Source organism: Saprolegnia diclina, assembly GCF_000281045.1.
Source record: "Saprolegnia diclina VS20 unplaced genomic scaffold supercont1.37, whole genome shotgun sequence".
In the NCBI taxonomy this organism is placed as follows: Eukaryota; Oomycota; class Saprolegniomycetes; order Saprolegniales; family Saprolegniaceae; genus Saprolegnia; species Saprolegnia diclina.
The window spans coordinates 470,100-494,272 of NW_008246104.1; the positions used below are offsets into that span (position 1 = coordinate 470,100).

A 24,173-nucleotide genomic window follows, 5' to 3' on the forward strand; every position below is an offset into this window, starting at 1 on the left:
CTTTTACGTTTCATGAACTGGATCCGACGAAGTTGCGGCGGTTCCGCTGTATCGAGCCTCATACGATGACCACGCCCAGGCGCCTCGCCAGCTTGCAAGGTATCCTGCAGACATCACGGCGGAAGAGAAGATCCATTCTCATAAAATCCAACACCAAAAAACGCATCGAAGGAACCAGTGTGGCTCCTGTACAAGGGGCTTCTCAACCTACGTCGCGTACTTGAAGCTTGCTTCGCGTGGAGGTCGTTCTCGAGGACACGGTGGTGGTGCCAGAGGCTGGTTGATTGTGGTTCACCATTCAGATTCTGGTCAACAGAATCTGCACCCACCACAATGTGGTACGTGGGAAACGTACGGTCTCGAAGCTCCATGCGTTGCCGACATATGTCCTTCGAATCACATTTCACACGGAACGGCCCACGTCCTTGGATTCTGAGATGGTCCATACCACATGCACAGTTTGCATCGTCCCACAGTGCATTCTACAGGCTGTGCCGGACTTCAACCCATCCAGTCCACTGTGTGGAGAGCTTGCACCCACGCAATATTACCGCCCGGGATTCATTTGCGCCAGAAACAAGCAGCGCGAATGCCTAATTACCTCGAGCTGCGCCAATACCCGTGGTACAGGGGTATAGTAGTGGCAATACCTACCGTTGCTCCTGTATATCTAGAATGTAAATACAAATCCTGCGATGTACGCGTACCTGCAAGCTGTCACCGCTTTTGAGACGCTTTAGAGGCAGCGTCAAAGAACAGTGAGCGTCCCACGGTGGAAACCAGATGTTGTCTCCGAACGTGCGATCCGTGTCACGCTGGAATTCTATAGTTGCAGCCGGTTGCTCGATTGCCAGCTCCACGAACGACTTGATCTGGCGGATGTTGTGCATACAATGCGCCGTGCAATGCGACTACAGTATACGAGGAGGACATTTGTCACACGCCACGAGGATGTGAAGCATCGAGTGCTCGTATCTTGGGTACACTTGGTTCTTTTTCAACCCACTCGATCTCGATTCTCACTTTTCAATTTGCTCTTTCCCAGCAACAACCACTCTCCACGATGAAGCTTTTTGCCTCGACGCTCCTCCTCGCCGCCGCCGTCTCCAACGTTGACGCGCACGGCCGCATGGTGTTCCCGCCTCACCGCGGCTACATCGGCAAGCTGCCCCAGTTCAAGGACCTCGTCCCCATCAACTACAGCGACAACGGCTTGAGCGCCGGTGGCATTGGTGCCACGTCCGGTGGCAAGCACGGTGTGTGCGGCGACCCGTACAACGGCGCGCGCGCTCACGAATCCGGCGGCACCTATGGTCTCTTCCCGACCCACGGGTCCAAGGTCGTTGGCGCCTGCTTCGCGCCCGGCGCCACCATGGACCTCAACATCCAGATCACGGCCAACCACAAGGGCTACTTTGAGTTTGGTCTCTGCAAGCTCAACGGCAAGGGCGACAAGGAGACCGAAGAGTGCTTCCAGTCGCTGACGCAGCCCAACGGCGACAAGCAGTGGCAGCTCCCCGCGGGTGCCGACTTTTTCAAGATGCAGTACAACTTGCCCAAGGACGTCAAGTGCGACGGCGACTCGCACTGCGTGCTTCGCTGGTGGTATGTCGGCTGGAACAACCCAGGCGTCGACATCAACGGCCAGGAGCAGTTCTGGAACTGCGCCGACATCTACATTAGCGACACGTGCGGGTCGGACCCGAAGCCGTCGCCGAGCAGCCAGAACCCGACGCCCGCGCCGAGCTCGGACAAGCCCACGAAGGCTCCGGTCACGGACAAGCCGACGCCGGTGACGGACAAGCCGACGAAGAAGCCGACCCCGACCGACAAGCCGTCGACCAAGCCTACAAGCAAGCCCTCCATCAAGCCGACCGACAAGCCGACGGCCAAGCCTATCTCTGGTGGTGGCAAGAAGGCGTGGGAGCAGTGCGGCGGCAAGGACTACACGGGCAGCACCGAGTGCGTTGGCGGCAGCATCTGCGTCACGCAGGACGAGTGGTACTCGCAGTGCGTGCCCAAGCGCCTGCGCTAAAATATTTGTCGCGCCCAGTAGTAGAACATATACTAGAATTACCGTTGTGTATAATCAATTCATCGCCATATTGGTTTAACCCATTTAACGAGCTGTTGATATCCATAATCCACAGGATTTGAAAGTTAGACTTGGGCTATCCACCAAACACACAGACTCTAGTTTAGCTATCTTAGAGGGCGTTCGAAAAGGGTTCAACTGTAGAGCCAAAACTGTTGTACATTATTTGGCTTGGCCCGACGACGGGCATGACAATTGTATTGGCGAGTTTACTCTAAACGCTTCTTCGCGTATCCTATTTGAGGTCAAATCTAAATAAATAGCTCTATCGAAGGCGGCTATAGCCATGCATGCGTGCGCGACGCCCGCCGCTCGCGTAGCTGCGCTGTCGTCGGTGTTCCAGGCGTCGATACCACTGGTGCCGTCTCGGGGGCCGCCGTTGCTAGAAAGGGCTCGGGTATCGTCGGTCGCTGTGCTGGTCGCCCGCTCACGCGTGCATCGGTGAGGACCGTGCTCGATTTTTTGCGGGCAATGGTGTGGGCTGTCGGAATCGTCACGTTTTGGCTCCACTCGGACGGGACCACATTTTCATGCAGGTAGGCTTGGAGCATAAACTTGAGATGAAAGCCAACAAGATTGCTCCACGCTTCGCCCACGTCCGGCGTCGCTTCGTTGTCAAGCCAGAACATGGCGACTTCGATAAGCGTGCTCGTGTACACGGCGAAATGGTGTGGCCGGACCTTCTTGATCGTCCTGTGCCGGTGCCCGAGGTGGCGGCACCGGTGCATGACATCGATGGGCGACGTGGCATTGGTCTCGGGCAGCATAAACTTGAGCGCTTTGATGAGCACTTCAATGCGCTTTCGAATGCCAGGAAAGACGTCGGTGAAGCTCGGGTCGCGCTGAAAGAGGCGGTGGAAGAACTCGTCGTAGAAGAGCACGATGCCGTCCTTGTGGTACGACTGCATCTTGGGGGTACTGCCCATGCACAAACTCTTCCACGTCCGGGCGCACGTTGCGTGGTAGCTGGGCTCGTACACGGGGAAGAGCGGCATGTTGGGTGGCATGTAGTGGTGGTACTCGTCGGACGATGCGAGGCCGCGGCAAAAGAGGCCGTCAAACGACGCCGTGTCAACATGGAGATGGACCTCGTCGCTCACCGCATAAATCACAGATGCGCGCGACTTGGACTTGAGCGACCGCGTCAGTGCCGTTGAAAAACCAAGTAAGAACGACCGCATGCCCGACGACTTTGGCTGCGTCGACGCGGCCGATGACGACGTTGCCGCTGACCGACGGCGGCGCTCGGACGTGGACATCCAGACACCCATTCGACGACACGTGGTTGATCGCGTTGGTCGACGGAACTCGGTGGCGAAACGGCCCAAGGTGTGTCGCGACAAATAGCGTTATTCAACGGGCGTGATTCGAAGAACAGTGGACGCCATTGGTTGTAGCAAGGCGAGTTTCGTTCAATTCCCTCCCAAGTATTTGCATGATCGTTGCGAAACCGCTGCAAATTCGTAAATCAGCCAATCACAACACTTTTTCAAGGCAATTCGATTCGCGTATTTTGGTCTCGGGAATTTCACAAGCATCCGTTTCCATGCGGCTTGCTTTGGTACTGCATACATGGAGTGCACGCTGTCGCGCGAAAGTGACACGCCCTACAGCCCAAAACCTCCAAGATCACGCGAAATGCGTGATCTTGGAGGTTTTGGGGGAGCGAAGTGTGTCCATATCCACTAAGCATATACCCGCGGATCAAAATAGCAGTGTGTGGGCGATATCGCCAACGACCGAGAGCTTGTTGACGAGGTATCGCCTGGTGATTGGCTGAAATTCAAAAGATCGTGTCCTTTCAGCGACCAATCGAAAGCGAGCATTTTGGTATCCAAAACCATTGCGCGGCAAATATGGCCGCGCGGAAGGAGCGACCGCTCCATGCGACGGATACGGAGAGCCTTCAGAAGCTCGCGGCGTTTCGGCGTCTCGCATGGCGCTCGGTCCACGTCCGCAACGCCGATGGAAGCGCCGAGGACGACCCAATCGTCCTCGACGTCGTCGCGACGGCCACGCTCGCCGACGTCCGCGTCGTCCTGAGCCTCGTCGTCGACGCCAAGACGCTGTGGAAGAAATCTCGGCCCATGGCCTTTTCCTTTGTCAAGTCGCTCGAAGAATGCGAGCCCGTGCCTCTCTCAGACGAAGCACACGAGCCGCTCTCGGATTTTCTGCACCACGGCTTTGTTCTCTATGTGCAGTATGCGCGGGTTCTCAAGCCTTCGCCACGGTCGCCCCGGCGTGCACTCAAGCCAACGTTCACGGCGTCGCACCAGATTGGCCTCTACGCCGCCGACGTTGACGTCTACATTGACCGTGTCGGCTTGCAAATCGTGCTCCGCGAGATCGTCGAGACGTTGTCCGGACGCCCGATGGCGGCCCTCCACGCACTCAACGACTCTGTGCGCCTCGAATTGGATCTCGCTGACGTTGCTGACGTTTGCGAGAGCAGTGTCGACATGATTAGTGTCCTCCTCACGGACGGGCGTCAGCAGCCCCCGATCGTTCAAAAGGTCATCGAGCGAACTGTCTTGACGCTGGACGACGAGGGCCAACTCCACCTTGGCATTGGACCGATGCTTCCAGTCGGATCGCAGTCGCCCATTGTGCTGCGGAAGCCGCAGTCGCCCCGACGAAAGCCACCAGATGAGAGACGTCCGGTCGAGTTGCCGCCCTCCACAACGACGACACCAAGCGAAGACGACAGCGAAACAGGCGATACGATCACAACTTCGGAGCTATGTGACATGACGATGCTGGTCCCCGCCAAACACAAGATCGCGCGCGAAGGGCCTCGGGACAGTGCAAAGCGCGCGTCGCTGGCTCTCACGACACCATCAACCACGCTTACGGTGCAACGACGCGCGTCCAGTCGCAGCGGCATGGGCTCGACTCGTGCACTCTCTGTCGATGGGACGCCGCGAGGTGGTAGCTTGCGTGGGATGCTCGTCGACGACAACGACGGCAGCGGGAAGTTGACGCTCATGCAGGATGGTACCGACGACGAAAAAATGAGCCACGAAGCTCTACTCGATATGAAGCGCAGCTCGGTGTCGGTCGCACCCATCGCGCTTGAATTGGACCGCGCGCTTGTTGCGGCCTTGGCCTATTTCGCCGCTGACGACGCGACGCCGGCGATGGCTTGTATGGCTCGAGACGATCTCGTTCTGGCCTTTGGCATGGCCGAGGGAAGTCTCTTGAGCAAGGCCGGCAAGAGCCTCTTGGAGCTCCGCGAGGCGTTCCAGCGCGTCATGCTTCTGTACTTGGTGGCGGCCCCGCAGTCGACAACGGCTGCCGGCGCCGTCAAGCGGTATCTTTGGCGCGGCCTCGGCTTTTGTCTCTGGCGCGAAGTGCGTGACGACGTCGTGTCATCGTGCCGGTTCCAAACCATGAAGACACTGAGCGTCATTCGCAGTCACTACAAGCAGCGCGAGACGTACCCTGGCTTCAAGGACAAGCTGCCACGTACGTGCCACATTCTCCCATCGGTTGCCTATATAACGTTGTGTGCTAGACTACCCGTCGCCGGTGGTCGGGGCGCTCGAATGCCTGCGGCTCGTGCTCCACCCGTCCGACGTCGCATGGCTTGACGCAGCTAATGCGGTCGATCCATGGACCCACGTTCTCGCGCTCGGTCTCCACACTATGGCTATGTTTCGCAAGACACTGGACAAAATAGAAGCGCACTGCCGGTCGCGAACACTACCAGCGCGCCACCGACACGAAATTGGCGTCCGCGTCGCAGCGTGGAAGCTCCCCGAGGCGACCGACGAGGCGCTCTTTGGCACACTGCACCTGCGAAAGCTCATTCTTCTCGTCCTCGAAGCGTCTGATGGGTCATGGCACCCGTCGATCAAGATCGACCACTGTTTTACGCGGGCTCTGACGGGGCGTGAGTCGACGGGCGTCGCCCTTCACATCATGGAGCTACGCGACGTCGTTACCCAGCGCCTCGAGCCACTCGTGCGCGAAAACGTCATTGTCGACGAATGTCGGTGCGCCGAAGTCGACGCTCATTGCGCGGTGATGGTGACCGACGCGTGGCCGCCGGTGCCTCGGTGGTACATGCCCCGGCGTCACCGCAAGCCCCACCACGTGTCACGGTATAGCTCTGCACGCCATTGCTGTACTGACGCGAGTGGGGTGTAGGTACTTTTTTGTAGCCGAGCGCGACGCTGCGTTTGAAATGGCGTTGGCAGTGCACCTTATCGCACCGCTTCCAGTCGTCTACAGCGTCTCGGGCGACGCGATGCTCTCGAGCAAGTCGCTCATTGAGCTTTTGACGCTGGCCCTCCCCCTCTGGTCGACGAGTACCACCGATTCATTTTTGGATGCAACCGCGATGGGCGGTATCCGCGCCTCGTGCGTCGGGTACGGCGTCAATATGCTGCACGCCAGCGTCCTACCGCGACTGAAGCAATGGTGTCTCTTGGATGTATTCAAAGTCGTGGGCGTTGATCGCATTGGCGTCGGGTCCGGCGTGTCGCCCGATGGCCACGTCGCCATGGTGCTAGTCCGCGTGTTTGGCGCACTCGGCAAACCGCCACAGACTGCGCCTTCCGACGTTGCTTTCGTGTCGCATGTTATGACGGCGACGGACGTGGCATCGGTTTTGGACCACGGCGGCCTGCCCATGTGCAAGCTCTTGGCCACACAGGAGACAACGACGTCCGTCTTGCGCGTTTCCACGACGTCTGGGATTGCGGATGCGACGCCGACGGGTCCCGCCAACGACGCCTTGGAGCGCTGTTTGCTCGCTTGGTACTTGGTCATTTTTGGCGATGCGGCATGTGATATTGCTGCGTAGGACGCACGCGGACGTCGGGCCGTCGTCATTTCCACTGGTGATGCACTACATTTGCACGCAAGAAATTACGGGGCACGCGACTGTCAAGGTCCTCGAAGCGCTCAACGGCCTTCTGGACGCTCAAGACGCGTACGTGGCCGCCGTCATGACGTGCGTCAATGACGTCATTGACGCCAACGGATGTCGTCACGAAGGCGACATGCTACAACGGCTCGTGGACCTTGCTGCAACCCCGGGGCTACCCGTGCGCATCACAGAGCTCGCACAAAAAGCCGTGCTCGGCGCTCTGCTCCACCACGAGCTCGGGTCGCCGACCAAGCTCTTGCAGTACTTTGGGACGCTACCGGACCATTTGCTTGGCCTCCCATCAAGATTGCCGCTGGAGAGTGCCGGTGCAAGTGACTGCATCTTGACGAAAGGGCCACTGCTACGGCACTTGTCGGCGGCGATCACGATATGCCTGACCGATGCGACGGCCATGTGTTCGCGCGAGCCGCTCGAGTGTCGGTTTCTGAGCCTCTTGGCGACGCCCGGCGGCATCGAGTATGTGCTACAGAGTGCGGTCGCCACCATGGGCCTCGTGGCGCGCTGCATGCATGCCGCGACAAGTGCGCGCGTGGTCTTGCACGGAGCACGCGTCATTGAGACACTGGTCGCCGCCTTGGCGCTTCGCGGCGAAAGCGCCTTGCCCGACAGCCACGACCAAGCTAATGTACTGCAGATCCTCGTCGAGTGCATACTCTGTCGGGCTCAAGTCGCGACCGACTTTCTCCAAGACGCTGGGCGGATCGTCGTGGGCGCGCTTGCAACACTGCTGGCAGTCGCACCGTGGCACCGGTGGGTCCTCGCAGCACTTGCACCGCTGCTGCACGACTTGGCAGCCACGCAGCGAATCTTTTGGTTGGACCGTGTCACGGGTATCGCAACGTCGGGAACCCCGTCGCCGGACGCCACGCGCTTCAGTGCCATCGTCTTGGCACAGCATCAGAGTACGGCGCGGTGCCAATGTGCCGTGCTCGTGTCGACGACGCGTCATCTTGTGGCCGACGTCGCCGCCCGCTTTGTGGCCACCGTGTTTGCGAATGCGGGTGCTACCATGCCGACGACGACACCGACACGGGTGGTCGCCGCTTCGATCCCGCGCGACGGCTCGCGCAAAATCCTGGCTGCCAATCGGATTCAAAAATGCGCGCTGCGGTGGCTCTACCGGCACCGAAAGACGCACGGGTTCCTTCCCGTGCTCCTACGCTACGCCACGTGTGCCATCTGTGCGACGTCGCCGTCGCTTCTCGCCGCCCTCGTCTTGCTCGTGTGCAACACGCGGTCGCTCGCGCTGCGTACATCGCCATTGGACGCTAGCCCCAAGCTGCGGCTGCAAGCGCTGCAGTGCTTGACCAAGCTCTGGTTTTACCCGTCGCTGGCCAATGCGGCGGTCACCGATCTGCACGTCGACTATGTCTACCTCGTGCTCACATCTCATGACGACATTGCGTGGCGGTCCTTGGCGCTCTACGGTCTGAGCTACCTTGTGTGGCACGCGCCCATCGTGCTCCACTCGCTCCTCCGAACGATCACGCAGCCGCTGTGGCCTACGTTGAATGCCAGTGGGCCATGGCTCGAGGTGCTCTTGCACACGTCATTGTTTGCTCAGCGAAAGACACTGCTCTCCAACGCCAACATAATTGCGTACGTCGACTGCGCCTTGCACTTGCTCGTCGTCCTGAGTTTCGAGCATAAATTGGCACCGCTGCTTACGCGCACGTTTGGCTTTACCCTACGGCTGCTGCAAATGGTATGTCACTACTACACCTATTCCACATAGAGATCCCATCATTGCTGTAGCTCAACGATGCCCCGGTGAAAGGCGCAGGGGACGCGGAACTGCACATTCGCCGTCTCCGCGATCGCCTTTTGCCCATGGCCCTCTTTGTGATGGCGAACGTCCTCTTGCGTCTCGGGGCAACCGAAGCGTTTGCGTTCGAAATACCTTGTGCCGAGATGGCGCTTCTCCTGAGCGCGGCTACACCGAGCGTCGCGCAGGTTGTTGTCGAGAGTTGGTGGGAATCTCATCGACAAAGTAGGTGCAAGCATTGCATGTACTGTGGGCACTCGCGCTACGAAAACAAGGCCGTGACAGCCTCCGGTGGTCGTCGGCGCTCCAGGTTGCGCTCGTGGCGGCGCTCAGTGCGCGCAGTGGCCTTGCCTCGTTTGAGTCCTGGGCCGTTGTGCACGGTGCCGCCGGTGTTGTCGCGTGCCTTGCGGTCGACAAGGACGTGTGCGACGACCTGTGCAAGCTTGGACTTGTCGAGCAACTCCGCGACCGATTGGGCGATGGGGCCTCATCCTCGTGGTCGGCCTCGTGCGATGTTGATATGATCAAGCAAGCGAGTACCTTCAACAATGCGCTCGAGGCAGCCGCTGGCCATGCAGCGACGACCGTCCAGTGGAACGCCAAGCTCGCAGCGCTGGGTCTCTTGCCTCTGTGTGGCCCCGGCGTGCCAGCCGCGCCCTCGACACTACTGCGTCACCAAGTATCCGATGAAACGATGCATGCAACCAAGAGGTTGACGAGTATGGAGTAGGTGCTGCGAAGCTACACAGTGTGCCTTGTACACAAGCATCGGCGCGAATTGGGGCCGTGGCTCGAGGCTTTTCCAGCGGGCGACGCACCGATTTTGCTGCGTCGAAGCATGTGTGCGTCACTCTCGCTCTTGGCGCGCGTCGATCCAGCGCTTGGGAGCGCGGTGCCAAGCGAGCTCCTTGCGCGCCTCGTGCAGTTGGCTGGCAGCCCGGACGATGGGACAGTGCAACGCCTCGCAATGCAAGCTTTGGGTCATCTCTCGCTGCAAACCGCGAGCGTCAAGGAGCAAGTTCATTCGATCGATGTGGTCGCACTGCTCACCACAGCGCGACCGGCGCTGCAGCTTGAAGTGCTTTTTTCATGTCGCCACCACACTCATATCTCTCTCGATCATAGGCCATCAGTATGCTGGCGCTGGCCGCGAAGAACAGCACGGTGCCACTGCCGCCGAGACTACACCAAGGCACGCTGGCGAGAGGGCTCATCCGCTGGCTCGAGCAGCGGGACGCGACGCGTGTACGCAAAATGCTTTCTCGTTTATATCTAAGAGGGGGTGCTAGGTTTGGCACCGAAAATCGGCTGCGTGGTCGTCGGTCCTCCTCGACAGCGACGATCTGGTGACCAATGAGAGTCGCGTCACCAAGTGTCTGCGACGACCACTGGAGCTGTTGCTTCAGTGCGAACTCGACGCTGCCGACCGACCAAGCGTTCCTTTGCTGTTGCTGTCCCTTCTGCTGGAGACTGTGACGGCGTTGCCCCACCTGCTGCACGACACGTATGTTCGTGACGCAACCGCGTTGGCAGTCACGCTCTCCTTGGCGCTCTCCGCGGGGTTTGAGGCTGCGTCGCCGTGGCAACCATACTGCTTGACACGCCCGATCGTGCACGGTCGGTCTCTCTCGTGTCCATGGCGACGACGTACCGTTCGTTCTTTGTAGGCTTGGCCCATATCCTGACGCAGAGCTTGGTTGTCGAAAGCCCGACCTTGACCTTGAACGTCCTCTCGGCGCTTCAAGTCGCGATTGCCGCCGACGAGCAGCTGCGTCTCGAGGTGCTAAGCGATGTGGGTTTCGTCCAAGCTCTTGTCAGTATGGTCGGTACCTCGGATGCGATGCAAGAGCCCGCGTTGCAAAAGGTAGCTTTCAAATTTCCTGGATGCTGGATGACAACGTCACGTATCTTGTAGACACTGGAGCTACTAGAGAGCGTGCTGCAGCGCGATCGAGACCCGAATGGGACCTTTGCGCCGTTTCTAACCCACCCAAAAGGACCCTATACGGCGCTTACATCGGTCTTTGCCGTCAGTCAAGAGGCCTCGCTGACGCTGCACGCCGCTGCCCTCGCGGTACTCGGACGCCTCCTCGAGGACCCGTCCTACGCGACATACTTTCTCAACGGCGCGTTTCAAACTGGAGGCAGTCGCTATAAGCCGTACCTCGAGCGCGTGCTCCGGTGCCTCGCCTTGCGGGCCGAGTGGGCCACGGGATATCGAACCCGCGGTGTGCTCCTCCAGCAGTGCGCGGGGGCGGCGCGGCTCGTGGCTGCCATCACGAACGCGTCCACCGTGCACGACAACGCACTTGTGGCGCTGCTCTTGGCCAAGGAAGGCTCGTATGCAGCAACGGACGCCGCCCTCGACGTTCTCGTGCAGCTTTTTCTGGACATTGGTGATAGCCGGTTTGAAGGGTAGACTCGGTGTTGTCATCGTGGCCTTGTCGTCACGCGGTTTGTAGGACACCGCTATCAACGGCTGTACTCTCCGAGCTGCGCGTACGTTACAATGGCGACTAGGGTACAACCATGAAACACGAACCCTAGGTGGACATTACGCGCGCTCTGGCCTCGCTTGGGCGAAGCGAGACCGTGCGCCACACGTCGGCATTGCTGCATTTCGTCTCGGTCGCTGCCGCCACGCCCATCGACACCGAGCGGGACGCGGCGGTGCGCGCCAACATTGTGCACATCTACGAGCATCTCCTTTGTGTTCCCAGTGTGTTTCGGCAACTTGTCTTTGGACATGGTGTCTTCATGCCGCGCGACGACGTCGCCAATGATGCAAAACCCGTCTTCTTCTTCCTTGGCCAACAGCTAGCCTTGGACAGTAGCATGACGTACCGCCCCGTCTATGCGAGTATGGCTGGAACATTGCTGACCGACGCGGCGTTCACTTTGGAGATGCAGTTTCTCGAGCAGCACACCATACCGTCCGAGTGCCTCGCCGCCGCGCTCACCGGCTCGGACGCGCATCGACCGCTCCTTCGCGACGCCAAAGAGCTGACGCGTCGCTTGCAGTGCCTTGAACAAGGCATGCCGTTTGGTGTCGACGCGCCGCTGTCACGCCACGCCGGCGTTCGCGTCGTCCACGAGCTGTTGCGCACCGTGTTGCATCTCTGGACAACGTCATTCACGCGTGAAAGGACGGCGATAGACGGCAAGAACATCACGGCCTTTCTTGTGCAATTGCTGCATTGGCTGCACACTAGACATCCGGGAAGTGGCCTCCTTGTCGCGCCCCAAATGCTGCAGCAGTGCGTCGACGTGATCGCGTCGGTCTCGCCACGCGCCTTGCCGCTGCTCCTCGACTTGATTGCGCAGCTCTTCCGCGTCGCGCCTCTCTACAAACAGACGTTTTTGGACATGGCGCTCACAAGCGCGCTCGTGCACTGCCTCACGCCACACAGCAGTACGCACTTGGTGCCGGTTCTGAGCTTTCTCTGGGATCTTGCGCGGAACGATGCGAGCGTCGCACTCGACCTCGTGGACGACGCGACACTGCTGCGACAAATCTTTGCCTTGTTGCAGCTCCCGATAGTGTACAACCCCACGTTTCAGTGCCTCGCGCTCAAGCGCCCGAGTGACGCGCAGCTCGATGTCATCATTGCAGCGACGCAGGTGCTGTGCGTCGTCACGTCGGCGACCCGGGCCGCGCTTATCGTACTGCACGCGCTCGAGCTGCAATTGGCCAAGGCCGCGCCGACATCAAGTACCGAAGGTATGTGCCCGCGGAGCGCCCCGAACACGCGTCCCCTCCTGCGTACGGTGCTCGACTTGCTCGCGGTCTCGCCGTCGGCCGAGCTCAAGCAGTCGCTTCTCGCCTTGACGCAGCATTTCGCACGGGCGACCCCGTCCGTGACGGTCGCGCGGCTCTGTGACCACGGCGGTATCCTCGTGCTCTTTGATTGCCTCTTTGAAACCACTGGCGCCGTCCAAGTCATGGTCCTCAAGCTACTGCAACTGCTCATGGATGTGTCGGGGCCCCGGGGCCCGGACCCGGCGGCCCGCCACGCGTCCATTTCGCCGCGCAAGTCGGTGCTGCACTCGACCGGTCACTCGACGACCAACATGACGCGCTTCTCGATGGCTGTCTCCGCGTCGTCGGAAGTGAAGCGGCGCACGGCGCTCCGGTCGGCCGAGACGGGGCTCCGGAGTCTTCTGACCGAGACCAATGGCCCGTCGCCGGCACTCGAGTCAGTGGCGTTGATCTCAGCTCGTATCGCTTTGCTTGGCGCCTTGTACCCGATTTACGACCACCGCCTAAACGACATGACACTCGGGAATCAAACCACCGAAGTCGACTTTGCCTGGATCGAAGATATGCTTCGGCGCCTCGTGGTCTTTGGCCAACTTTCGTTTGCCGAGCTGCACTTGGTCAGTCGGTGCATGATCATCCATCGCGTGTTGCCGTCGCGGTCGGTCATCACCGAGCCGGGCCTGTACGTCATCACCACCGGCAAGGTGGCGTGGCACCTCGACGGGGCGCCGTTTCACCCACACGTCCTCGAGAAAGGGTGCATGGTCGGCATCTCGAGCTGTGTCGGCGGCGCCCCGGAGCGCGCGACGGCCATGAGTGGCGTCGTCAGTCTCGTGCTCTTCAAAGCGACGATCGAGTCGGCGCTACCGAGTTCGATCCAGCAAAAGCTTCTCGGTGGCATGGACCGTGTCCGAAGCATGTACGCTAGCGATCGGCGCCCCGAAAAGGGTACGTACCTCTCACGCTTCAAAATGTCGCTCCTGGCCCCGCCCTTGCTCGGTGCGAGCTCGATCCTGCTGGCCACGATGCTACACGCCGTAGCCGCGACAAAAGAAGCCAGTCGCATCAACCCATGGCTCCTCGTTCACCTCATCCACGACATTGCACAGTGGCACGGCCCTGTGCCGTCCGACTTGGTGACTTCGGTCGTCCTTGTCGCTGCCGCCGTGTTGTCGTCGCAGGCCCACGGCGCGACCCATCAAATTCTCTTGACACTCGGGCGGCGCCACGGTGCAGCGGGCGCAACGTTCTTTGCGTCGGCGTTCACAAAACCGATTGACGATATCATTGCACCGACCGACGTCCTGTTGTGCAATGCGCTCGGCCAAGTGCTCTTGGCGCTCGCGTCGTACCATTGTGATCCTACAGCGGCTTGTAGTTTGGGCAAGCATCTCTGTCGCTGCACATTGCGCGCACGGCGTGCCCTCATGCAGAGCCTCAACATGCACTGGATCGACACCGTCATGACGCTCTTTGAGGAGCAACCGCTGTTGCCACGGCTCGACTATTGCGTGCTCTACCGCGTTTTGCGCAAGCTCTTTGCCGTCAACAACTTTCAGCTCGCGTCGTACCTCAAGTACCTATCCCCGCGCCGACTGCTGCATTCGTTTGTCGGGGATGTGCTCAACCTCGCCGAAGACGACGCGATCGAAGCCCAAAAGTAGTATTGCGACATGACGTTTCTTGCTCGTCTGACATTGTTGTGCTAACTAGACTGTTGCTCACGCTTGGTCGGCACCCGTACTTTCGTAATCTCGTCGTGTGTCATGATGACGTTCTCGACGTGGCGTCGGTATGGAGCCTTCAACAACGGGCAGCGATCCGCAGTGGGTCGCTCCCACCGCTCGAGTTGCTTTCGTGCTTGTGTTGCGCGACGACGCCGGACGCTGTGCCCCACCGTGTCGCACCCATCTACCAAGCGCTCGTTGACGACGGTAGCACGCTCGACGTGCTTGCTGTCAACGCGGCCGACGCCACCATGAAGCGCAGTCTCACGGCCTTACAGTGCCTTCGGAACCTCTGTGTTGCGACGGCGCGGCTTGACAATGCTCCGTCACCGACCTGGGACACTTCTCTCGGCGCCCACGCCGCACTGCTACCGACACTTCTCAGCGTGGTGCGTATCGTACCAACGACACCGTTCCCGTTTGACCACAGTAGCCGACTACTTGTCTTGGCCGAAGTGCTGCTCTACGCCTGCCGGCGCGGCCTCCACCTTGCGCTCAATGCCTTTGACCTTGCGCACGCGTGCGTTCTGCAGCTGCAGTCGCTGCTCGACGTGCCGATCCTCGGGTGCGTCTTGGAGAACGCGCGGACTCGACTCGCACGCGTGGTCGGCACCATACTCGCCACGCCACCACCGTCGCTTGACACGGCACAGTGCCACGGCTTGGCCTACATGCTGTTGGAGACGACTTTGGCGGCCTTCAGTAAACGCCACGAAGGGCTGCTCCGCGTCCTCGTCCGGCTGCTGGCGTTTCTACCAACCTGCACTTGGTTTCGGTCGCTGCAGACGCCACCGGGTACCGTCGACGTCGCCGTCGCGGCCGTCGCTCTTGTCATGGAGATCACGCTCATGCCGTGGGACTCGATCAAGCATGTGAGTGCGCTCTGTGTTGCAGCGCTCTGCGAGCTCCCGCGGGTCGCCGACGTTCTCACCCAGGACGTGTACGTGGCCAAAATTTGTGCGACGCTTCGGAGCGGCTGCGTCGGGATGCAAGGGTTTGTGTCGGTGCTCGCGCGGCTTTGCGAGACGCCGACGATGCGCCTCCGACTGCTCTCGTACCCGGCGTGCGTGGCGTCCGTCGAGCACATACTGCCATTGCTCCACGAGCACGTGTGCAGCATCGATGCGGCCTATGTGCTCTGGACCCTCTGGCGCACGCAGCGCAAGACACTAGGCGAGCGCCTTGCTATTGCCCAAAGTACCACCGACGCGCTCTTGATGCTACTGCAACCGTCCGTGCCGTGGCTCGAAACCGCACCTGAGAAGCGCTGTCATGTAGCCGCAGGCGCCTTTCTCGAGCTCTGGCGAGGGGCCGATGTCCCTTTGACCACCTGGGCCGGCGTACTACAGCGGGCCAGCGCACACGTATCCCGATGGACCTCACACTCGGCGCCGCCCCATCAGTTGCTCAAACTGCTCTCGGCGCTCTTAACGGATGCGACGCTGATTGCGCACGTCCAGCGCAAGCGCCATTTGCCATGGGGGGCCCTATGGACGTGTGTCGGTGCCAAGGACAGCTACTATCTGCATCTTGCGTCCTTTACAACGGCCTTTCTCCGGCTCGAGCCATCAGCGCCAGTTCGAACCCATGTCCAGACGCTGCTGTGCGAGACGCCGCAATTCTGGTCGACGTGCACCCCCCGTTTGCTGCATGCCACGAATACCTTCGGCATTCTTTGCATTTTGCGGCTCTTGTACCGAGCGTGCATTGGCCACCGAGACAATACGATTCGAGTCGTGTCGTTCTGGGAGCGCTGCCAACGCCTCGTCACCGACACTGTCGACACGGTCGAGATCGCCGATCTCGTGTGCCGGCTGTGGCAGCTCGGGTTCCGCACGTGCCCGTCGGCGGCGCAAGACGAAGCGGTGCGGCTCTCGTTTGCCCTCTACCGGCAACTGCACCACACAACCATCGCTACGACGGACGCACGCCGCGTCGCCACCCGAGTGTGCCGCACGTACACCCGCCTTTTGCGCTTGGCACTGCGCTTGCAACCGCCACCCGACGTGCAGTCACTGCTCTCGCCGCTATTAGAGCGTCGCGTCTCTGCTCTCACGCTCGCGGCCGTCACGCTCGGTGCTGCATGTGCGCGACGTTCGGGGACCAAGACGCCAACGATGGCCATCGACCATCTCGTTTTGCATTTGAGCCAGCGCGTACCGCATCGTGTGTACTGGGCATGGTTTATCGCGGCCGGCCGGGCAGCTACGGACCCCCTCGAGACTACCGACGACGACAGTTGGGTGACGGTCGTGGCGCACGGCAGGGTCCTCAGTCATGCGTCGACCGATGTCGATATCGTGTTTTGGTATCTGCACTTTTCAACGGCCCCCGACAAGATGCTGCAGGCTGCAGAGCGTGTCGTGGCGACCACTAGTGACCATAGCGAGCGGTCGTGGTGGCTTCATGTCCTTCGGTGCTGCATCATGAGGTATCCTAGTGGTACCGAGCAAATGTGCTCGTTCGTGGTCGACATCGCCGACGTCATCACGGACGCCGTGCAAAGTGACGCGCCGCCGTGCGTGCGAGACGCGGCTGCAGCGCTTGTATCGGAGATGCTTGCTTGCCGCCAACCGTCCCTCGCAGCCTATGCAACATCCTTACTGCCATCCCTCCTGGTCACGGTCACATCGGCCCTTGCACATGGCTCGGGCGACCCGACGCCTACAGCGCGATTGGTGTCGCAGCTTCTTGACGACAGCATCGAGGCGCGTGCAGTGCTGGCGCCGCATCTACCGCGACTGCTTCCAGTGCTTTGTGACCGACTATTGTGTGCGCTGCAGCACAACCATTTGCAACTGGCAGCGGACTTGATGCAGCTCGTCGTTGGCATACTCTACAGCCATCGGTGTGGGTACAACTCGCCAGCCGACAAGATGCTCTTAGCGTCGGCGACGCTGCAGAGCTGCCTCGAACTGGCTATCGTCAAGCGGCCGGCCTTGGTCCTCGTCGCGCGCAGCCTCTGCGCCGCGCGGCACCTCGCCACAGTCGCCCCGGTGCTGTACGTGCCCTATGCAACACTCCCACGCAAGTGGCAGTCCATGGTCGGGCAGCTATTGGTGCAGCACATTGTGACGCACACGTCATCGCCCCCCACGCCGGACGCAGCGCTGTTCTTGGATGCACTCGCAGCGCTGTTGCACCCAAACATGGGGAGTCCCGAGTGGTTGTATGAGGCGCTTGCTCGAGCTGGCGTGATCGCCCAAACACTCGACCGACTGCCGTTGCTGCACGGGGCACCATCATCGCTCGCATCATGCCTCGGGATCCTGTCGCACCTTCTGCTCGTCCTCAAGTCGACGCGCGATCGGGCGTGGCTTGGTCGCATTGCGCCGTTCTTGAAGGCGCCCACGAGGATCGTGGCGGCGGCCGCGCTAAGCGTCTACTGGGTTCTACACCGGCAAGACCTTTCTCCCAAAGCAGTGCAGCGTTTGCTATCCGTGTTGGACGCCGTCGAGACGCCGTCCGAGGCATCGTATGGACTCTACGCCATGCTTCTGGCGCCGCCAACGCTGGCGATCGAGGGCCTGTGGGGTACGCGTGGGTTCCTACTGCATCTCGACGCAATACCCAGGCCAGTCGACCGCGCCGAGGTGCGAGAGAGGGCCAAATTTCTCTCGCGTCTTGCAGTGGTTGATCCTGACGTTGTCGTTGCGCACCTGCCGTCGATGGCGCACCTCTTGCAGAGTCTCTCGGTGCTTTGCTCCAAAGCGGCTGGCTATGCGCTCCAAGCACTGCGTCCATTGGCGTCATCCTTGGACTTCGCAGAGATCCTCACGGCGATCCAACCGCATCTCTGGTACGGTTTGACCAACGCGGAGAGTCTTTTGCATCGGGGCGTCGACAGTTGTCGCAAGACCCAAGGCACCCTCGCGATGCTCAACGTCGGCCATGCCTTGGACCTTGCAGCTGCTTGTTTCGACACTCTTCCTTCTTGTCTGCGACACAAGCGCCGCATCGATGGAGCGGCCGCATTGTTGCAGCTGCTACTGCGCCTTGCCCACCACGGTCCGTGGAACCGGCAAGCGCTGGCCATGGACTTAGCAGCCCGCCTTTTTGAGCGCGTGCACTGCGAGATGGCGTTTCTTGATGGCACCCACCGCACGCTTGACGCCCTACTCGAGTGTCTGCACATTCCGCGACTGCAAGCTCCAGGCTTGCACCTGCTCGCTGTCGCCACGACAAGTCCATGGGTGCAAGCGGCGGTGCTTGCCTCCGATGGCGTGCTGGACTGCCTCCTGGATCGTCTTCGCCGCAACGAGCACCTCGCACCACTGGTGTGGCGAATTTTGGTGCATTTGGCAGCGTCCGGACGCCAGCCGCTGCCGCTGTTGTCGGTGCTCGTCGCGGCGCACGTTTGGATAGACGTGCGGTCGTACGCGATTGAGACACACCGGGACGTTGCAAGGACAATGGCATCGCTTGCAAAAGAGCCTCGGTGCATCCCTGACATTCTTCGCCTTCAGACCATGCTCAGCGGTTTGCGCCGAGACTGCGACGTGGACAGTGCTTTGCTTGAAACGCAGCTTTGTATCGTCGCGTCCGGCGGTGCGAGCCACGAGCTGTCGGCGCTCACGTCCGTAGTCATGTGTCTCGACGCTATCTTTGCATACGACCACGGCGCTTGTGACGCTCTTGACAAGGGCCTCACAGCGGCGACCGTGGCCCTCACGCAGCTTGTCGCAAGCTTTTATGCGTGTGCCACCGAGCACGACGACGTGCCACTCGTCGAAGCCAGCGGGTCCAAGCTGCGCCCACTTGTGTATGTTGGCTGCAACGGAGCGCCGCTGTCGTCGCCGGGCATCTACGTGCAGCTGTTTCGGCTCTGGGATCTCGCGTGCAGCCATCCCCACCGTGTACGCGAGGCATCGCTATATAGCATCGTCATACGATGCTTGATGTAGGGTGTCGCCAGCGTTTCGTGGGGCGCCGTCCTGCGCATGCTCTTGCGTATCGCCCGCGCGTCGATCAGCGGCTGCTTTCTCGTCGCCGAAGCGAGTACGCTGCATTTTGTGTCGTCGCATTTGGCCAAGTCGACGCTCGACCAGTGCGTTGACATTTGCGACCTATTGCATGCGGTCGTTCGGGTGCGAGCGATTGCCGTCCAGTTTGCCCGCGTCTCGTCGTCGTCGCCGTCTTTAGTCCACGTGCTTTTGGCCGCGGCCGCGCACAGCTTGCATGGACCCCGGGGCACCGACCCCTTTGTGCCGACTTTGCCGCCCTTGCTCACAACCCTAGCCCTGCTCTGCGAACACCCGCCGTTTTTGCAAGCGCCTCTCTTGAACGACGAGAGCGCTTTGTCGTCCGCGAGTCTCTTTTCGCTGCTGCTCTACGGCGTCTACCATAGCATGCGTCGGCCGTGGGCGTACGCGACGCTGGCGGCCAAGCTCTTTGTGCGCTTCTGCACTGTGCACAGCCTCGACACGCTCAACGCAGAAATGGCGCGCGCGACCAGTGACCTCCGCGGCCACGGCATCACCAAGGTGCATATCGCGCAGACGCTACTGCACGCCATGTACCTGACCAACTTTGAGTTTGAGATGCACTTGCGCGTGCTGGTACGATTTCATGTTGCAATTTTGAGTTTGCATTTTCATGTTTCAGTTTTCATGGTTGTGTATCCTTCTCGCCGACTCGGACATGACGGTGATTGTAGGTCCGCGTGGTGCACTCGGTGCTCGTGCGCATGGCCGCGCTCGGTCGCATCGACAAGGGCGTGCCCGGGCTGTTGCACGACCACGGTCTCACCAACATTTTCCTTCTCTCAAAAGCATACAGCGACCAATACGAAACGCGCGACGACGACTGGGCGATGCGGAGTCAGTGGGTCCATGCGATGAAGGAGGAGCACGTCAAGTACTGCGTCGACGGCTACGAGGCTCTCTACACCGCCTTGGAGAGCGCAAACCGCGACCCGCAGCTCATTGTAGCCATTGAGAGCACGCGCCATGCGACCATGTGCCTTCAGACCTTGCACTACGTGCTGCAGCTGCTGCACGAAGCGTGCGTGGCGAGCAGCCCGACCGCGGCGAGCGACGTCCATCTCTTCTTTCAGCGCATCGAGCACATTGGCGAGTGGGTCATTCTATGCCTCGAAAGCCCCGACATGGACGTTGGCTACTACACCAACCAGATTGAAGCGCTCTGTCGCAGCGTGCGTCACCTCTTGAGCAGCCACAAGTCCCATGCGTTTGATCCGTCGAGTACGCCGACGACCGACATGACGTATCCCGTGAGCATTGAGCTCCGCCACGTTCATTTGCACTCGTGGGTGTGGGCGCTTCTCGGGTCCCGGCCCTATGTTCGCCTTGGCGTCGGTAAGAAACATGCTTACTACAGTTGCGTTTCGGGTCGATTGCCGGCGACATGCCCGCACCAGCATTACCGGTGCGGCGACTACGACGTGACCGACGGCCGCCTCGTAGTCGACGCCGACGACGCGCTCCAGTCGCTCGATATCCAGCTATGGATGTACTTGCCGTGGAGTCCGGTGGATATTTGCATCGGACGCGCCACCGCGGGGTTTCCAATGCCGCCGACGGCGTCGATCGATTTTTACCCGGAACAACGGGACAAAATGCGGTTCGACGTCGTCCAACCGTACGGTCACATTGCAGTTGTCGTCGCGCCCACGACGTCCATGGACGAGTTGAACTCGTCGGCGTTTCCATACTCTACGTGTGGCTCCAAATCGCTACGGCAGCGCCTCACACGGGGGTTTCTCTGGCTCGCATCGTCGCTGCGCTCTCTCGGGCGCCGGTGGCTGTGGCCAGCGCATTCGCAGGGCCGTGTCGTCGCCGTCGGGTCGGCCAAACACCGGGGCGCGGCCGACATGTCGGACGCCGCGGCGCAGCTGCTACTGCACTGGACCGATCTGCAACTCGTTTTGGAGCGCATGACATCGAAAGAAAAGCTCATTGGCTCGTATGAGAAACAGTACGCGATCGACGAGTGCAAGCACGTGGCAGAGCTGCTTCTCGGGTCCGGCGCGGGCTCGTTTGATGCGCTGCAGCCCCACATGCTAGCGTCGCTGACAAACCCGACGCACCACGCCATTTGGCACCGCACTTCGTATGCGATTCGTCGAGCGATCGAGTTGCACATGCCACGGGGTCTCACGTTTCTCAAGACGCACCTCCACGCCCACGTGTCTGCGATCTCGGGTGCACGCCACGTACCTTTGCTCGAAGTGTGCAACGGGATTCCTGGCCTCGATGATGATGTGGCACCGCGACCGGTCGCGCCGGCGATGCCAACCACCGTCATGCGCACGGCCGGTCGATTTCTCTTGCACGGCCTGTTGCGCGCTGCCGTGACCCCCACGACCGAGAGCGGCGCGTCGATTCGCCGTCGTCACCTCCCCGGACGCAACTGCATACTTCCGATTCAGTCGATCTTTGCTCAGCCCGAGGCGCTCGCCCACGCCGCACCACAGTAAACCGTCCTTGTTGCTTCATGTACGCACACTGTTGTGTGTTATGTGGTGTAGGTACGAGCGCCAGTGCGCCGTGGCCCCCGAGACACTCAACCATTTTTTACTGCAGCCGATTGAGCGTTTGCAAACGCTGCTTGTCGTGTCCAAGCTTACCGATGCCTGCTTTGGTCACGCCCACTTGGCCCGCGTATCGATCCCCGAGCCCGCCGCGGTGTCGCGCGATTTACTGCAGTCGACCGCTCGACTCGCGACGGTCTTGCACCGGGCGTGGCGCCAGGCCCTCGCGTCGGCGCCGGGCTCGTCGCCGTCGCTTTCACTCGTGCCAACCGCCGTGACGCCCCACGCACGTAGCAGCACGTCGACGTTGCTCAAGCACATGGCAACGCTCAAGCGCGGCCAGATTCTGGCCCCCACGGGCACCACCCTATACGAGATCGAAGCCAAGCGCAAGTTGACGCTGGCTCTGTACCGCGACGTCGACCCATTTGACGCGCACTCCAAGCTCAAGGCGCTCAACGCGCGGGCCAAAAAGATGGCTTGGTTCCTGTACCGCGACGGATGGGTATTTCGCTTATATATGGCCCGACGAGTCTGTCGCCAACATCGAAATAGGTGGCCGATGTCATACACGGGGTGGCGTGGACGATCTTGGCGGTCACCGTGTGGCGTCTCGTGGCCACGCGGGACGCCCTTCGAGAGGCATCGCGGACGTACCGCGGACTGCTCGCGCAGTCGTCAGGGTTGTTGCAGCGTCGGGGCGCGGTCGGCAAGACTCGCCGGCGGAAGAAAACCGCAGAAGCGATCGATGTGGCGTCCGGCGACGACTACCCGTCCGACTTGGCCGTGCTCCGCTCCGAGAAGGAGCTGCGCTACTTCCTCGTCGTCTCGGAGCTCCAAGGGATATTCTTGGACTTGCTTTTCATCTGGTGGGCACCACCTTCCGTCGACCATGCTCATTGCGTATTGTGTAGGCCGTCGGAGAATGGCAAAATCGGACTTGGCGATTTCTGGTCGAGCCTCCTGTACACGGCGTTGGCACTGGGGCTGCCACTCCTTTTTTACTACGTGTTGACCCCGGTCATCGCCGACGCATCGCTGCTGTCGCTTTTGGCGTGCTGGCTTGGCGTTGGCTGGGTCCTTCTCACGCTTTCGTCAATTGTCTCGGTGACGACGACCATCCAAGGCTTCAATGACACGCGGCGCGTCGACGCGATCAACCTCACGGACTTTCCCGCGTGCCTCAAAAACTACCTCGCGATCGTCAGCATTCTCTGGGAGCTAGTCCAGCTCAACACGATTCCGTGGCAAGTCTGGTACGCACCACAATTGCATCTGGGACTTCTCAAGTCGTTTTGGTAGGGACGCGTCGTACGTGGTGCATCAGATTGCAGCACTTGTGACCATTGACATCAACTTCAGCGGCTACTTTGTCGCGCAGTTTGAGTTCAACGCGTTTCTAGTACGTGGCGGATCGTCGAATTCTTGGAGACTATTGTCCTTTTCGCTAGATCAAGCAGCGCTTTGCCGTGGCCTGTCTGGTGCTGTGGTTCTTCAGCCTCAAAGCTGCCAACAAGTTCAAGGGCATGAACTGGCTCAACTATGTCGTCACGTTCTTGCTGCCGAGTTTGCTCAGCAGCGTCCTTTTCATGGTACGTTGAAACAGTGTTGAAACTCAGTCGACTCTAGTTCATTCTCTAGTTTCTCGTCGAACAGTACATTTACGCGATGGCCTGTTATAAGCTGTCGACACCCGACACGACGACGTACGTGCTTTGGTCCAACCCCGCCATTGTGTGCTGGACTCCGACCCACGTACGTTATCTGTGAATTTGTCCATAGAGATTATTTCTTTCACTGACTAGTGGCAATATGCAATGGTCGGGATGTTCGGTATGGGTCTCTTCATCCCGCTCGCGGTCCTCTCGCACGGCAGCCACCAGCTCGCGTTTCCGCAGCTCGACCTCGACATTCAAACGTCGCCGCTCTTTGCGATGGTTGGTCAGCTTGTCAAGGGCCTCATGATTGGCGCCAAGACCTTTTTTGCTACCAACGTGGTATGTTCTCAGCGTGAACGCACTGCCGTCCTCACGGTATGCTAGCGCTTCTACCTCGGGATTTCTATCCTCGGCGACCTCGTCCTGCTCGTGTCTCATTATCGCTTTCGCCGCGCGTGCTCGACTTGGTACTGGCTTCATCCTCGGACGATGGTGTCTCATGCAGCATAGGCACGTTCGTGCCGCCAAGCTCGTCGTATACGCGCTGAGTCTCTGGAGCGCCGTCTGCGCAATGCTCTCGACATATCTCGACCGCGACACAGTGCCGCTTTTCATCATGTATGCGGGCCACGCCGCGATGCTCCTCGTACTGCTTGCTGTCGTGCGCTATCGCATTCATTGGCTCTACGATACGCCTTCTCTTTTCGACGACACCAAGACTACGGCAGGCTAGTGTCGATGTTAATTCGCCAGCTTATGTCATATTCGATGGGCTGTGTACA

At 60.2% G+C, this 24,173-nt stretch overlaps 3 protein-coding genes across 3 annotated transcripts; 2 read left to right on the forward strand and 1 right to left on the reverse strand.

Moving 5' to 3' along the window:
* Positions 1-1,037: 1,037 nt before the first annotated feature.
* Positions 1,038-2,118, forward strand: SDRG_10847 (hypothetical protein). Its single transcript, XM_008616861.1, has one exon. It carries the CDS (start codon positions 1,064-1,066, stop codon positions 2,033-2,035), a length of 972 nt encoding a protein of 323 aa, XP_008615083.1. The 5' UTR covers positions 1,038-1,063; the 3' UTR covers positions 2,036-2,118.
* A 131-nt stretch (positions 2,119-2,249) lies between these two features.
* SDRG_10848 (hypothetical protein) lies at positions 2,250-3,467 on the reverse strand. Its single transcript, XM_008616862.1, has one exon. The coding sequence runs from the start codon at positions 3,364-3,366 to the stop codon at positions 2,374-2,376; it is 993 nt and encodes a 330-aa protein (XP_008615084.1). The 5' UTR covers positions 3,367-3,467; the 3' UTR covers positions 2,250-2,373.
* A 484-nt stretch (positions 3,468-3,951) lies between these two features.
* SDRG_10849 (hypothetical protein) lies at positions 3,952-24,173 on the forward strand (the record flags this gene model as incomplete). The annotated part of the gene is made up of 25 exons (XM_008616863.1): positions 3,952-5,560; positions 5,610-6,198; positions 6,245-6,856; positions 6,903-8,694; positions 8,745-8,942; positions 8,984-9,433; positions 9,485-9,832; positions 9,880-9,999; positions 10,044-10,371; positions 10,422-10,618; positions 10,670-11,169; positions 11,217-11,253; positions 11,302-14,174; positions 14,228-19,097; positions 19,146-19,799; positions 19,898-21,675; positions 21,731-22,238; positions 22,289-22,602; positions 22,648-22,989; positions 23,036-23,135; positions 23,185-23,325; positions 23,375-23,488; positions 23,539-23,730; positions 23,776-23,858; positions 23,902-24,173. 25 exons carry the CDS (start codon positions 3,952-3,954, stop codon positions 24,122-24,124), a joined length of 18,972 nt encoding a protein of 6,323 aa, XP_008615085.1. The 3' UTR covers positions 24,125-24,173.

Excerpts from the sequence above, each read along its gene's own strand:
- SDRG_10847 (XM_008616861.1), top strand. The coding sequence starts at position 1,064 with ATGAAGCTTTTTGCCTCGACGCTCCTCCTCGCCGCCGCCGTCTCCAAC.
- SDRG_10848 (XM_008616862.1), bottom strand. The coding sequence starts at position 3,366 with ATGGGTGTCTGGATGTCCACGTCCGAGCGCCGCCGTCGGTCAGCGGCA.